The sequence below is a fragment of the Theropithecus gelada genome, chromosome 13 (genome assembly GCF_003255815.1).
Source record: "Theropithecus gelada isolate Dixy chromosome 13, Tgel_1.0, whole genome shotgun sequence".
Classification (NCBI taxonomy): domain Eukaryota; kingdom Metazoa; phylum Chordata; class Mammalia; order Primates; family Cercopithecidae; genus Theropithecus; species Theropithecus gelada.
In genome coordinates, this window is record NC_037681.1 from 2,829,467 (window position 1) to 2,845,009 (window position 15,543).

Below are 15,543 nucleotides of genomic sequence, written 5' to 3' on the forward strand. Positions count from 1 at the left end.
ACTGTTGTAATCTTCTCTGAGTTTTACCAGTGGAAATGGCAATAAATAGAAACATTCCAGAAGGTCCCCTAGGGTTCGTATTTTCTGTACTTTCTCTCTAATGTATGTAAAATTAATTATATTTGCTCTTGTTTTATATGGGCTAGATCTATGGCCCCAGCACACACCCTAATGCCCTGTGTTGGCCACTTATCCAGTATTGTATTAAGTCTAAATGGTCACATGCTTATCCTATCATTTCTTCCAATTTCATGGAATAATTGCCTTTTTCCCTTTTTATTAGGAACCATCAACCAGAAAACCACAGCCCTGAGTAAATAGAAATAGAGTATTTCAAGCTGTTTAGTTGGCATAACGGTGATGAGTCTACAGCTCATTTTCAAGGTATAAATATTCTGCTTATGGGAGTAACAGCACCATTCACATAGTTAGTGTTTCAGAGCCTCCACCACATCTGACAGCATAGCAATTCAACGGCACAAGGGTTTGTGTGCCAGCTTTGCTTGACTAATAATGGGTTTTTCCCTGTCTATAGGGAAAGCTGCACCTGTGCACATGACAAGAGCATGAGCTACCCTTTCTTCACTTTTTTTGAGGCAAATAAGTTGCTTGATCCAAAGCCATATTATGGAAGAATTTCCTGACTGTGATGAAAGCACTTGGAAAATCTTCAAATAATATTTTTGCAGAAACATAACCAAAAGGAAAGGCAAATTCATACTTGGGAAAATAACCAGTGCCCTCCTCATTTTACATGAGGTCCTTTCATATCACCTGACCCCAGCTTTTAGTCTGAGCCCTCATGTGTGGTACAATGTTAGGGGTTCAGGAGGGGTCATTCTTCTTGGTAAATTAGGTGTTCAGAAGAGCCAGTAGTCCTGTAAGTCTCAGTAAGTTGAAATTCATATTATTGAGTCCCCACAGGGACCTCCATAACATTGGTTCATGATACTCCCTGGGAAAGCTGGGAAAGGTGACTGACTGAGGTCTATGTGTTGAATCATCCTCATTGTTAAAAATCCCCTGCTCATTAACAGCATTTTGATTAATTTTCACTGGCAAAGCATTTTTTTTTCCACTTTGGCTCATATTTGAAATGTCTAGTCATAGCTCATCCAGAATGGCTTTGTCTGCAATCATCCTGTTGCATTTCTTTTAAGACCTGATGATCTGTCAAAACCAACAGCCAATATTATTGCATTGCTGTTATGTCAGGAAAAGTTGAGTGTTGGGAGAAGCTGAGACAGGGCTTGCATGTCTGACATAATGTAAAAGAGTCTTGGAACATGTCTGGGATGCAGGGTCTAAAAGCCCTCATGGCCTTTGGAACACCAAGCTCTGTGCCAAAGGTTGGAAGGCTACCCTGACGCACCATAATCTAAGCCCAGGGCATAAAATCCCTTGTGGCTTGGACAGAATCTGGGGCTCGTGGCTCTGGAATGTGTCTACACTTGCTGGTTCCTTGCTACTTGCTCTCCCAGGATGGATTGTATCTTTAGTTAAAAGAACCTGCTCTCCATTATCTCAAGTTGCCGAGCAAATGCTAAACTGTTACAGTTGTAAATCATGTGCTTAATACCATGCGGCCTTTTGATCTTCACATTCTCACTACCTGTTTCTTTGTTGGATTACCAGTAAATACCATGGGCTCCCAGAGCTCATGGCCTTCACAGCCTCCATACACTAGCGATGGCCCCTGGTGCCCACCTTTCTCTCTCCAACTGTCTTTTCCCAATCCTTTGACTCCGCCAGACTTTGTCACCCCCACGACCTGGTGCTGGGTCTGATCACCCCAACACTGTTATCGTTGCAATGTGATCATCAGATGTAAGTTTATTCATTGTTATCATTTTTACATTTCCAGGGCTTCCTTGACAATGGCACTGATGTGACTCCATCCAGCATCCATTGCTGTGAGAACTCTATTTGGCATATCATCACTGTGGGCATGAACATAACAGAGGCTTTCATAGGATGCAATGGTTGATATTCAACATTAGTCAAAATTTGTTCTAGTCATACCCTTGGAGCTCCACTGTGTTGAGAAAATATTTTAGGTAGGGACTAGCGTTTGGTAGAATTTTAAAAATAAAGACTACAAAGAAATTTTCTATAGCAAGAGTAAGAACTATATGTGGTCCAGAATACCATTATTTTATGGAATGTTACAAAAAATTTTAAATGTATTTAATTTAGAGAAGAATTTTATAAAAATGTTTATAGTACATATATGATAGAATAAATGTACTTAAACATGAATACTATATATATTTGTAGCCAACATTTTATCAAAAAATATGTTCACATCTATGTATCATATATATGTATGCATGCTTTTCCATCAATAATTTTGTCTTTAATTTTCTCTTAATAACTTCATAATTTGATTACTGAATAGTCACATTTATACCACCAACTTAAGAAAAAATACATGTGTGTACATATAGGTAGAGGTGTAAATACTGTATCAGTAAGCTTTTGTGAATTAATGATTGGTAACTGGTTAAATACACAACTCAGTTGTTGATAACAGTAAACATTTGTTATCGTGCTCATGGATGCTCATGTTCACAATCATCTGGCTGATCAAGGAAGGGCTCAGCTGAGTGGTTCCTCTGCAGGGTACTGAGCTCATCTTCAGCCTATAGATATCAATTGTCTGAGGACAAGACTGAACAGCAGTGACTACACATGACAAAAGATTCTTGTGACTGGTCACAGGAGTGAACAACACTCAAAACCAAATTCACAGTTGAAGTTAAGTCTGATAATTTCTAACATAGCTTCAGATATGTAAAATATATTCTTTTATTTCAGTGAGTACAAATTTTCAAGAAAATGTGTAATCCATTTAATTATAGAGGCTATGATCATTCCATGGACAAATAATTATGTTTTCATCCTTTACAATCTTGAAAATATTTGCAAATGTAAATTTGCATTAATAAGAAAATAAAGCTGGATATGTTTTCGACATGTGGCTTTAAATATAATCTTTCAAAATGGCCTCATTGGGGGAAAAATCATTTTAACTTATGTAAATATCCTTGTTTGCCTCTCTTGTGTCCTATAGAGTTGCCCGATAATAGGTCCTCCCATGAGATTTGGAAGTCGGAAAAGGATGACTCAATATTCTCCTTTGGTACTTAAGACAGACACAGAGACAGAGATGAAGACTGCAGAAACACCTGGAAAGATGCTGTTGGAAGTTGAGAGCAGCAGCATCCCTACTCCTAAGCTTCCAGAGAGGACTGAGGACCACGTAGTTAGATAGCCCATACTTCAAGGGCAGATACATTCTGTTTTCTGAGGGAGCACCAGAGAATCTTGCTTCTAATATCAACTTTCATCACTACTATATCCTTGTCTTTGAAAAGTTGTAGTGTGAAAGTTAATTGTAGTAATTAGGTTATTCTTGTCATACCCAATGGAACCAAGAAACCAGGAGGGAAAGGCACTCAGGGTGCAAAACATTGTTTCTAGAATGCAATTGAAATAGGGCCTATTATCCCATGGAACTAATGATTATTGTTTTTTGAAGAAACATAGAAATTGACTCCCCCTGTCTTAAAACTCAAGAAAGTTATATTTGTCTTATCTGAGATCTTTTCTCAGGAAACCAACCATCAGTCCTCCCAGATACTATCAAGGAGCTGAAACTCACATATCACCAAATCAGGACAGTGAGACATCAGAACCTTCAATCATTATGATTGCCTAACTAACCTCCTGCTTCCTGTTGACCAAATTATCTTCCTTGTGCCTTGCTAATTCCTGTTTTCCCACATTTCTTCCTGGCTATATATACCCCTAATTTTAGTAGTTCAGGGAGATATATTTGTAAATGGTGTCCCATCGCCTTGGCTGCAGCAACTGATTAAAGCCTGTTCCTTGGTAATACTTGTTGTCTTAGTGACTGGTTTTTTGTGTGCTGAGCTGCAGGATCTACACTGAATCCCTGGCATTTCAGTAACAAAGTTCTCTGCAAGCTTCACTGCTTTGGCTTATTGTAAGCTGAAACCAAATTTACCCACAACTTCTGAGATAACTTGATGTAATTCTAGGATTCACTTTGTCCAGCATTGCTTACCAGTCTGAGCTTGCCAGCTCCCAACCCTTACTAGTGCCAATGAACTTTCTCAAAGAGCAATAGCTAACATTTTTCCTTTTTCATAAAACTTTAACCTTCTCTTTGTTCTTTCAACATATTGAAGTCCATTGAGTTTTGCTACTGCAGGATCTGGCCAACAGCCCGCAATGCAGTGGGGCTTTCTCTTCGTTCCCAGGCAGATCAGTAGGTCAAGAAATAATAGACACACACAAGATAGTGAAAGCTGGGTCCAGGGAGGTCACCGTCTTCTAGTCCCACGGTGCCAACAATGCACTGGATATGCTAGCATTTATTATTAAGTTTAGTGAGGGCGGGGGTAGGTTAGTGAGGGATTTAGGGTCATTTGATTACGAGGTGAGATGGTCACATAGGGATGAAGTAATCCTTTAATGTAACATCTGTATGCAGAAGTACAGTATACAGAGATAAGAGTTTACAATATAGTGTGTGCATCAGTAATTTCTAACAGAGCCTTAAAACAGGAATAGCAGTAACAGTTGCAGCAAAAGCTTGTTACAAACAATTCATAGAAACAGGACTTGAAGTTTAATTTCTAACAGAGCCTTAAAACAGAAACACAGTCTTTCCATGACCTATGATTAGCAAGATATTAATCAGCAGTAACAGTTGCAGCAAAAGCTGATTACAAACAATTCATAGAAGCAGGACGTGAAGTTAGACAACAGGTTAGAGCAGAAATTCTCGGAAGGGAGTATGCCTTAACCCTAAAAAGGCCTAGAAGAGCCGCAGCAAGATGAGGGCATTTATAGCCCTATCTTACGGACAGGTGCCCCCCATGCGTCTGTTTATACGCTTCCCACGAGGGTCGCATTCCATTCCCAGAGCTGTGAACATTTGCTTTTCTGGGATAGGAATCTTGGTGATGTGAAATCTCCCTGACTGCACATCCATTCATAGGCTCTCTGCAGGGAGAAGTACATCACGCTCTTTTGGCTCATTCTGGCAGTCCAACCCGGCATTATCTTTACACAATCCTGTGTGCAATTTTGTATTTACAGTAATCAGGAACATTTCATCTTTTATTCAGCAGCAATAGTTTCAGGGGGTCTCCCTACATTTTCCTGTATGCTCCATTTGGCAAATATTTCTTTGCACATAAAACATAAAATTTAGAGATTCATCTCTACATTTCATTTAGACTTCAGTAGTTTACTCTACTTCTCTGTATTAAGACAATTCCTGCTTAGAATATCTATAGTCGCTTCTTCTGTGCTATATGAATTCCAACTGAAGCCATAAACTAGACTCCTCAGGTGTCATGATCTGTCTTTATTAAATCAGGAGAAGTATCGCTATGTCCGTGCAGGTGGGGTTGAGAAAGAGAAAATAATTAGGGTGCAGAGGTGACTTCATATCCCCCTCTACCAACACCATCAGCGTGTGGCTGCATCTGAGGAACAATCCCAGCTGATGGAGGCAACAGGAGGAGCAGCTGGAGCAGCCCAGCCTCACACATCTTCTTCCCTGGGGGTTTATGTTCAGGTGTGTAACACTGTGGGAAGGGCACTGCTAAACTGTTGACAGTAATAAGTTGCAAAATCTTCAGGCTGCAGGCTGCTGATGCTGAGAGTGAATTCTGTCCCAGATCCACTGCCACTGAACATTGATGGGACCCCACTTTGCAAACCGGGTGCCTTATAGAGCAGGAGCTTAGGGGCTTTCCCTGGTTTCTGCTGATACCAGGCTAACCAGCTGCTGATACACTGACTGGCTTGGCAAGTGATGGTGACTCTGTCTCCTACAGATGCAGACAGGGAGGAAGGAGACTGGGTCATCTGGATGTCACATCTGGCACCTGAGATTGGAAATATAAACACAAATATTCATACTATTAATCATATAATAGGAAGACTTCCCTGAATAGCCAGGCAGTACTGAGCACACTGGGCTGAGGAAACTGCTAGTGTTCTCCTTCCTTACCTGGGAGCCAGAGCAGCAGGAGCCCCAGGAGCTGAGTGGGGACCCTCATGTCCATGCTGTGTCCTGACAGGGTCTGACTCCTGCATGAAGCGTGTCCAGCCTATTAATAAATCTTCAGGGGAGGAGGCTGTATTCTGAGAACATGCAAATGAGCTGGGGAAGGGTCAGGCTGAGCACAGCTGCAGGGCTGGCTCATGTCATTAACTCAGTACCATCTCAGTGTCCCCAGGTGTTCCAGGTAAGACCAGGGTAGCACAAATTTGTCTGCAGAGAATGTGTTTCTACCGGGGACTATTTTGTTATGAAAAACATGTTTTAGGTATTTTTTTGACATTGTTAAATATTCCTCAGGAGTCGATGGAGCAATGTATTTCATTGGTGTATTGGGAGTATTTAGGAGAGTATTCTTGTTTGTGGGAAACACATAGTAAAATTTTAGACAGTACAATTCTCAGGTATTCAAAAGACTCTCATATGATTCCCGCTAGGGAAGGGGGTACTTGTCCTATGCTTGCAACATTTCTGTGAGTTTAATATTGTTCCTTTCTAAAAAAAATTAAAAATAAAATTTATTGACATGATGCTATATATATTTGTAAGTATTAGGTAATGGTGTTATGCCTTTGTTCTTACTAGCATTAGATCAAGCAATTTCCTACAGATACACAGATGATACCATGTTTTCTCAATGCATGCAGCACTCACAGATCCACCATTATTAAGAGCTACAGGTCTCTTTAATACCTAGAGACTAAATAGGCTGCACCTTATTCTTGTTTTTTGGCACCTTCAGAGTCTACATTCTTTTCTGCCATTGAGTATTATTTCCCAAAGTTCATCTCTGTTAGTGAGGGTAACCACTGCATGGAGCCTGTCCCTGCCACGGACCATGAATGCCACTATCCTCTTTTACTCTTTATCAGTGATTGGGATATCATCCTGACCCAGACACCAGCAACCCTGTTAACATCTTTAGGAAAGAGACACTGAATCTCTTATCAAGCAATTGCCTATGTACATGGAGAGATCAGTTGGATCCAGATGAAATTGGACAGGGATTTTCACTCATTATATCTAGTATCTCTAATGTGCCCCAAAATGTCCCAGCCTGGCTCAGTAGCAGGGGAAGTGGCTCCAACTACATCAGCAGCAGTGGGCTGCATCCTAGGACTGTACACAATTTTACTGATGCCTGACTAGGGGAGCCAAATCACAGTGAAGTTGCCTGTGCACAAACCTTTCTGCTGCTTTGTAAGCAGGCTGAATTGTAAGGGAACTTGCTTATATTTGGAGAAAGGAAGAAATCTCCACTTGTCCTCTAAATGTTTGCTGAAAATGAACTGACAAAAGAAAGATTAATAAGAGAAAAGGAAAACAAAATTCATTTAAAATGCAGTGGGATATCATAGCAGGGTGATTACCCAGATAACTCAATGAGATCCAGTTGTTCATATTTCCTTTCTAGGGAAGAGGGAATTGGGAAGTATGGGCAACCTGGAGAGAACAGATGAGAATAAAAGTGCATCCTCAAAAGAGCAGGTAATAGTCTGTCTGGATAAAGCATCAACTTCCAGTCTCTTCTATTTTAGATTCCTCTTCTGTGTTAATCTTCCCTGATATAAAAATTCTCAGGAAGAATTTTCTTGACAATTGGTTTACTTCTGGAGAATCTGCTTTTAGGCAGATAAGGGATATTTAGGAAAAGCCTTTTTGTGCATTTGCTGCTTTCTAAATGCCTTTGGTTTTACATAATCATTATATCAATGCAGCATAGTTTGAGATGTTATTTTCTGGATTCCTTTACTTGCAACCCACCTGCCAAGATGCTGTTCAAGAGAGATGCAGCTACAGACTGAAAGGGCAGTTGACCCCTGAACAACTTGGAGGTTGGGGCACTGAGCACTGGTGCAGATGAAAACCTGTGTAGAACTTTTGCATTTCTAACTGAAGTACTAACAGCTTACTTTTGACTGATAGCCTTAGTGGTAAAATAAATAGTTGATTAACTATGTTTTTAAGTTATTTATATTATATACTCTATTATTCCAATAAAGCATGGTAAAGAAAACAATTATTATTGGGTTATTAAGAAAACTATAAAAAGGAGAAAATATATTTACTACTTATTAAGTGCTTGCTCACAGGTGACACACACACAAGAAAATATAAGTGGATCTGCAAATTTCAAACCCAATTTATTCAAGGGTTAACTGAACCAGGATGAATGTAGCAGTCCCCATCTGTAGTCTAAGGCTTTCCCCTTTGCTGTACCTCTGCTCACTTCCAGTGGCAATATCCATGTCTTATGTTCTTTATGATCTTAGGCAGAGAACTCTGCCTGAGTGCGTTGGTGGCCAAAGGGCCTGGAATGTGTATCCCTTAGAAAGCGCTATGGTTTGACTCCGTCCTCCAGAATCCATCTGTTGTAAAGTTAATTCTCAGTGTAATGGTATTGCCAGATGGGGCCTACTGGGGTGTGTTTAGGTCATCAGGGTGGAGCCCTCTAGTGGAATACATTAATGCCACTGTAAACAGGGATTATAAGGCTGGGATCTCTCTGTCTCTCTTCGACTTGTCTGTCACATTAAGATATGGTGTTCCTTCCTTTGAAAGACCCAAAACTCCTGGTATCATCTTGAAACTGGAGTAAGCAGTCCTTAACTTTCCCATTCCTTGATCTTAAATTTCCGATTCTCCAGAAGTGTGAGAAAATATATCTCAATTTTTTATGAACTACACAGTGACAAGGAATCTGTTATAGCAGCTTGAAAGAGAGCAAGAGAGACAGCTCACAATCAGTGAGGACAGGATGAGGGGTATACATACCCTAGCTTCCTCATCTCTCAGGTGGAACAGCCCAGAGAAATTTAGTCCATGTTTCCACATGTGGTGGATCTTCAGTTCTCCTGAGACAGGTGGGTTGTTGATGTGTCTTTTACCATTCATCTTCTGTTCTCTTCCTCACTTTCCTCCTTCCTCCCAGTGTAAATTTGCTGCCTAAACAGGAATCCTCATTGCTGGTGGACTCAAACTCAGATACTGGAAAAAAAAATCGTTAATCTTTCGTATGAGGGGTATTTCTCATCTGAATTCTAATAATTTCTTTTTCTTTTAAATATAGGAATATTCAGGAAACACTTAATTTTTTTTTTACCAATCTATTTTACATTGAATTTGTGAAGTGATTTTGTTTTTCTGTGTGTTAAAACCAAAAATTAAGTTGTAAGCCACCAACCAGCTGAATGGATTCCTCTTTTGATAGAGAACTTCAAAGAAATCTGAAAAACTAGGTTAGGGCATGACTGGCAGGTGGGCTTAGATGTGCCTCATTATACTCTCCTCCCTTTGGAGTTCAGACACAACTGACCAGCATTATCATTACATCAGAGATCATTGGACTGATAAAACAGATACTTTGTAGCAATAAGATACCACCATACTCCAACATGACAGATAATAGGCCCTGAAGAAAATCTAAATATTTTACCCTGAAAATATTTCTTTGATATATTCTGAAGTGGTTCTGCAAAGCTGCCTGTTGTGGGGGAAATTTGCATTCTATAGAGAATCTCCTCCCCTTACTAAGTCTTTTTTAAAGAGTCTGACATTTTTTTAAAGGTCTGATAGCAACATTCACCATCTACTTTATTTGCTACCCATAGGATTCATCTACATGACAAGAACCTTTGCTTCCACAACCCCTTTTCTAGAATCAAGCATTTCTTTATGATGAATTCAACTCTTTAGACAGAGCTTAACTCTTTCAACCAGTAGCCAGTCAGGAAAGCTTTGAATCCACCTATGACCTGGAAGCCCCTGCTTGAAGCTTTCCCACCTTTCCAGGACAAACTAACTGTATATCTGATATGTATTGATCTATGTCTTTGCCTGTAATTTCTGTGTCTCCCTAAAGTGCATAAAACCAATGTACCCAACCACATTGGGTACATGTTTACAGGACCTCCTAAGGCTGTGTCACAGGCCATAAGCCTTATTTTTGGCAAAATAACCCTGTAAACTGATTGAGACCTGTCTCAGATACTGTTTTGTTTACACTGGGTCACAAAATTTAAAAATCCTCTAAAATGATCCACACATCAACAAATCTACATTAGAGACAGTGGAGTGAGTGAACCCCAACAGATAAAAATCACAAGTTAGAGGAACCTGAGTCTAAGATTTTGTCCAGCTCTCTTGATTCATAAGTAGGACAATTTTAGGGAAAATGTTTATTGTTGGTGGAATGAATAATGTCCCATCCCAAAAGAAGTCCATGTCCTCATATCTGGAACCCAAGTGTTATAGGAGTTTTTAAGAAATTATTTTAGGCAGAGAGAGAGGAAAAAGGGTCCTTGGGAAGGTTTTGTTTCTTTTAAAGCAGCTCTAGAAACACTTCTTGTCTGGAGGAAAGCCCTGGCTCCTAGAGCCAGGTTGGGGAGCTTTCCTATGCAAATGCCAGCCATTAGAAACTAGATTCACCCAAACATGGCGATTCCCACTGTCTTCTTCTTTGTCAACACATGTGCCTGGAGAAAAACCTGAAAGATGCTGTAGGAAGCTGAGAGCAGCAGCACCACCATCCTTAAGACAGGACTGAGGATGACATGGTTAGATAGCCCATACTTCAGGGGCAGATGCATTCTATTTTCTGAGGGAGTACCAGAGAATCCTGCTTCTACTATCAACCTTCCTGACTACAGTATCCTTGGCTTTGAAAGGTTGTAGTGTAAAAGTTAATCATAGGAATTCGGTCATTCTTGTCATACCCAACAGAGGCAAGAAGCCAGGAGGGAAAGGCACTTGGGATGCAAAATATTGCTTATAGAATGCAATTGAAATAGGCCTTATTATCCCATGGAACCAATGTTTATAGTTTTTTGAATAAACATAGAAACTGACTCCCCCAGTCTTAAAACTCAAGATAGTTACATTTGTTAATCTGAGTTCTTTTTTCAGGAAACCAACCATCAGGCCTCTAGATACAATCAAGGAGCTGAAGGTTACGTATCACTGAATTGGGACAGTGAGACATCAGACCCTTTGCCCATCATGATTGCCTAACTGACCTCCTGCTTCCTGTTGACCTAATTATCTTCTTTACCCCTCCCTAATTCCTGTTTTCCCACATTTCTTCCCTGCTATCTAAACCCCTACTTTTAGTTGGTCAGGGAGATACATTTGCGAATGGTGTCCCATCTCCTCGGCTGCAGCACCTGATTAAAGCCTGTTCCTTGGCAATACTGTTGTCTTAGTGATTGGCTTTCTGTGTGGTGAGCAACAGGATCTACATTGAATCCCTGGCATTTCAGTTACAAAATTATATGCAAGCTTCACTGCTTTGGGTTATTGTAAACTGACATCAAATTTACCCACAACTTCTGAGATAACTTAATGTAATTCTAGGATTCAGTTTGTCCACCACTGCTTGCAGTCTGAACTTGCCACCTCCCAATTCTTACTAGAGACAATAAAATTTCTCAAAGAATGATAGGTAATAATTTCCCTTTTTCATAAAACTCTTTGTTCTTCCAACATACTGCAGACCATTGAGTTTTCCTGTATGCCCCATTTGGCAAACATTTCTTAGCAAATATTAAATTAGCAATCATTAAATTTAGAGATTTATCTCTACATTTTATTTAGATGTCAATACTTTAGACTCTAATTCTCTGTATTAAGACAATTCCTGCTTAGCATATCTATAGTGGCTTCTTCTCTGTTATATGAATTCCAACTGAAGCCATAAACTAGACTCCTCAGGTGTCATGATCTCTGTCTTCATTAAATCAGCAGAGGCACTGTTATGTCTGTGTAGTCGGGGCTGAGAAAAAAAAAAAAGGAAATTGGGATGCAGAGGTGACTTCATGTGCTTCTCTACCAACACCATCAGAGTGTGGCTGCATCTGAGGAACACTCTCAGCCCATGGAGGCATCAGGAGGAGCAGCTGGGGCAGCCCAGCCTCACACATCTGCTTCCCTGGGGGTTTATGTTCGGGTGTGTAACACTGTGGGAGGGGAACTTTTATACTGTTGACAGTAATAAGCTGCGAAATCTTCAGGCTGCAGGCTGCTGATGGTGAGAGTGAATTCTGTCCCAGATCCACTGCCACTGAACCTTGATGGGACCCCACTTTGCAAAGTGGTTGCATCATAGATCAGGAGCTTAGGGGCTTTCCCTGGTTTCTGCTGAAACCAATTTAAATAACTGCTAATACCCTGACTTGCCCGGCAAGTGATGGTGACAGTGTCTCCTACAGATGCAGACAGGGAGGAAGGAGACTGGGTCATCTGGATGTCACATCTGGCACCTGAGATTGGAAACATAAAAACAAATGTCCACACAACTAATCACGTTGTAAGAGAAGTTCTCTGAAGAGCCAGGCTGTCCTGAGCACACTGGGCTGAGTAAATTCCTAGTGTTCTCCTTCCTTACCTGGGAGCCAGAGCAGCAGGAGCCCTAGGAGATGAGGGGGGGCCATCATGTCCATGCTGTGTCCTGACTGTGTCTGACTCCTGCACGAAGTGTGACCAGCCTATTAAGAAGTCTTCAGGGCAGGAGGATGTGCTCTCAGAACAAGCAAATGAGCAGGGGATGGGGCAGACTGGGCACAACTGCAGGGCTGGCTCATCAGAGTAACTCAGCACCAGCTCAGTGTCCCCAGGTGTTCCAGGTAAGACCAGTGTAGCACAAATTTTTTGGCAGAGAATGTGTTTCCACTGGGGACTATTTTGTTATGAGAGACATTTTTTAGGTATTTTTTTTTTGACAGTTTGAAATATTCCTCAGGAGTCGATGGAGTAATGTATTTCATTGGTGTATGGGGATTATTTAGAAGAGTATTCTTGTGTGTAGGAAATACATAGTAAAATGTTAAATGGTATGATTCTCAGGTCTTCAAAAGACTCTCATTAGATAGCGATTAGGGAAGGGGTTACTTTGTACTATACTTGCAACATTTCTGTGAGTTTAACATTGTTCCTTTATAAAAAAAATTAAAAATAAAATTTATTGACATGATGCTATGTATATTCATTAAGAATCAAGCAAATGGTGTTATGCCATTGTTCTTACCACTATAAGATCAAGCAGTTTACTACAGATGCACAGAGATGATACTGTATTTCCTCAATGAATGCAGCACTCGCACATCCGCCATTATCAAGAACTGCAGGTCTCTATAGTACCCAGAGACTAAATGGGCTGCACCTTATTCTTGTTTTGGGCTCCTCCATAGTCTACCTTCTTTTCTGCCACTGAGTATTATTTCCCAAAGTTCTTCTTTCTTAGTGAGGGTGACCACTATACAGAGCATGTCCCTGCTATGCACCATCAATAACACTTTCCTCTTTTACATTTCATCAGTGATTGGAACATCACCATGACCCAGACACCAGCGACCCTGTTAACATTTTTAGGAAAGAGACACTGAATCTCTTATCAAGCAATTGCCTATGTACATGGAGAAAGGAGTTTGATCCAAATGAACCTGGAAATGATTTGCAATCGTTATATCGCACATCTCTAATGTACCCAAAAATGTCCCAGCTTGGCTCAGTAGCAGGGGAAGTGGCTCCAACTACACTGGCATCAGTGGGCTACAGCTTAGGGCTCCACAATATTTTACTGATGCCAGACTAGGGAAGCAAAATGACAGTGCTGTAGCCTGTGCACAAACCTTCTTGCTGCTTTGTAAGCAGCCTGAATTGTAAAGGAACTTGCTTATATTGAGAGAAATGAAGAAATCTCCATTTGTCTTCTAAATATTTGCTGAAAATGAATTGACAAAAGAAAGATAAATGAGAGAAAAGGAAAACGAAATTCATTTAAAATGCAGTGGGATATCATAGCAGGGTGATTACCCAGATAACTCAATGAGATCCAGTTGTTCATATTTCCTTTCTAGGGAAGAGGGAACTGGGAAGTGTAGGCAACCTCGAGAGAATAGATGAGAACAGAAGTGCATCCTCAAAAGAATAGGTAACAGCTTGTCTAGATAAAGCATCAACTTCCAATCTCTTCTATTTTTGATTCCTGTTCTATGTTAATCTTCCCTGATATAAAAATTTCCTAGGAAGAATTTTCTTGATGATCGGTTTCCTTCTGGAGAATCTGCTTTTAAGCAGCTAAGGGATATTTAGGAAAAGACTTTTTGTGCATTTGCTGCTTTCTAAATGACTTTGGTTTCACATAATCATAACACTAATTCAAGACAACTTGAGAGAGTATTTTCTGGATTCCTTTACTTGTAACCTGCCTGCCAGAATCCTGTTCCCAAGAGACGCAGGTAGAGAGTGAAAGAGCAGTTGACCCCTGAACGACATGGAGGTTAGAGCACTGACCACATGTGCAGTCGAAAACCTGTGTAGAACTTTTGCATCCCTAACTCAAGTACTAATCGCTTACTTTTAACTAAAAGCCTTAGTGATGAAATGAATAGTCGATATATTATATACTCTTTTCCTCTAATAAAGTATGTTAAAGAAAAAAATGTTATTAAGAAGATCATAACAATGAGTCAATATATTTATTACTAATTAAGTGCTTACTCACAGGTGACACACACAGAAAAAAATGTAGGTGGATCTGCAAATTTCAAACTCAAGTTATTCAAGGCTTAACTGTACCAGGATGAATGTAACAGTCCTGTCTGTAGCCTAGGGCTTTCCCATTTGCTGTACCTCTGCTCACTTCCAATGGCCATATGTATATCTTATGTTCTTTATGATCTTGGGCAGAGAACTCTGCCTGCATGCCCTGCTAGCCAGATGGCCTGCAATGTGTATCTCTTAGGAAAGTTCTATGATTTGACTGTGTCCTCCAGAAGCCATCTGTTGTAAAGTTAATTCTCAGTGTAAAGGTATTTCCAGGTGGGGCCTATAGGGATGTGTTTAGGTCATGAGGGTGGAGCCCTCTAGTGGAATTCATTAATGTCACTATAAACAGGGATTATAAGGCTGGGATCTCGCTCTCTCTTCTGCTTGTCTGTCATGTTAAGACATGGCCTTCCTTCCTTTGAAGAACTCAGCTATCTAGGCATCATCTTGAAAGTAGAGAAAGCTGACCTTAAGCTGCCCATGCCTTGATCTTAAATTTCTCATTCTCCAGAAGTGTGAGAAAATAAATTTCTGTTCCTTATGAATTACACAGTGACAAGGAATCTGTTATAGCAGCTTGAAATAGAACAAGAGAGACACCTGACAATCAGTGAGGACAGGATGAGATGTATACATACCCCAGCTTCCTAGTCTCCCAGGTGGAACAGCCCAGAGGAATTTAGTCCATGTTTCCACGTGTGGTTGATCTTCAGTTATCCTGAGTCAGGTGGGTTGTTGATGTGTCTTTTACCATTCATCTTCTGTTCCCTTCCTCACTTTCCTCCTTTCCTCCCAGTGTAAATTTGCTGCTTAAATGGAAATCATCATTGCTGGTGGACCCAAACTAAGATAGTAAAAAATAAAATCATTATTCTTTGGTACGAGGGATATTAATC

General features: G+C 40.4%; 2 gene segments (V, D, J or C); both read right to left on the reverse strand.

The window, feature by feature from the left end:
• Window positions 1–5,610: 5,610 nt before the first annotated feature.
• Window positions 5,611–6,127, reverse strand: LOC112604967. The segment is given in 2 exon segments: window positions 5,611–5,927; window positions 6,053–6,127. Coding segments are annotated over 2 exon segments (372 nt in total).
• A 5,910-nt stretch (window positions 6,128–12,037) lies between these two features.
• LOC112604959 lies at window positions 12,038–12,540 on the reverse strand. The segment is given in 2 exon segments: window positions 12,038–12,360; window positions 12,486–12,540. Coding segments are annotated over 2 exon segments (378 nt in total).
• Between the last annotated feature and the right edge of the window lie 3,003 nt (window positions 12,541–15,543).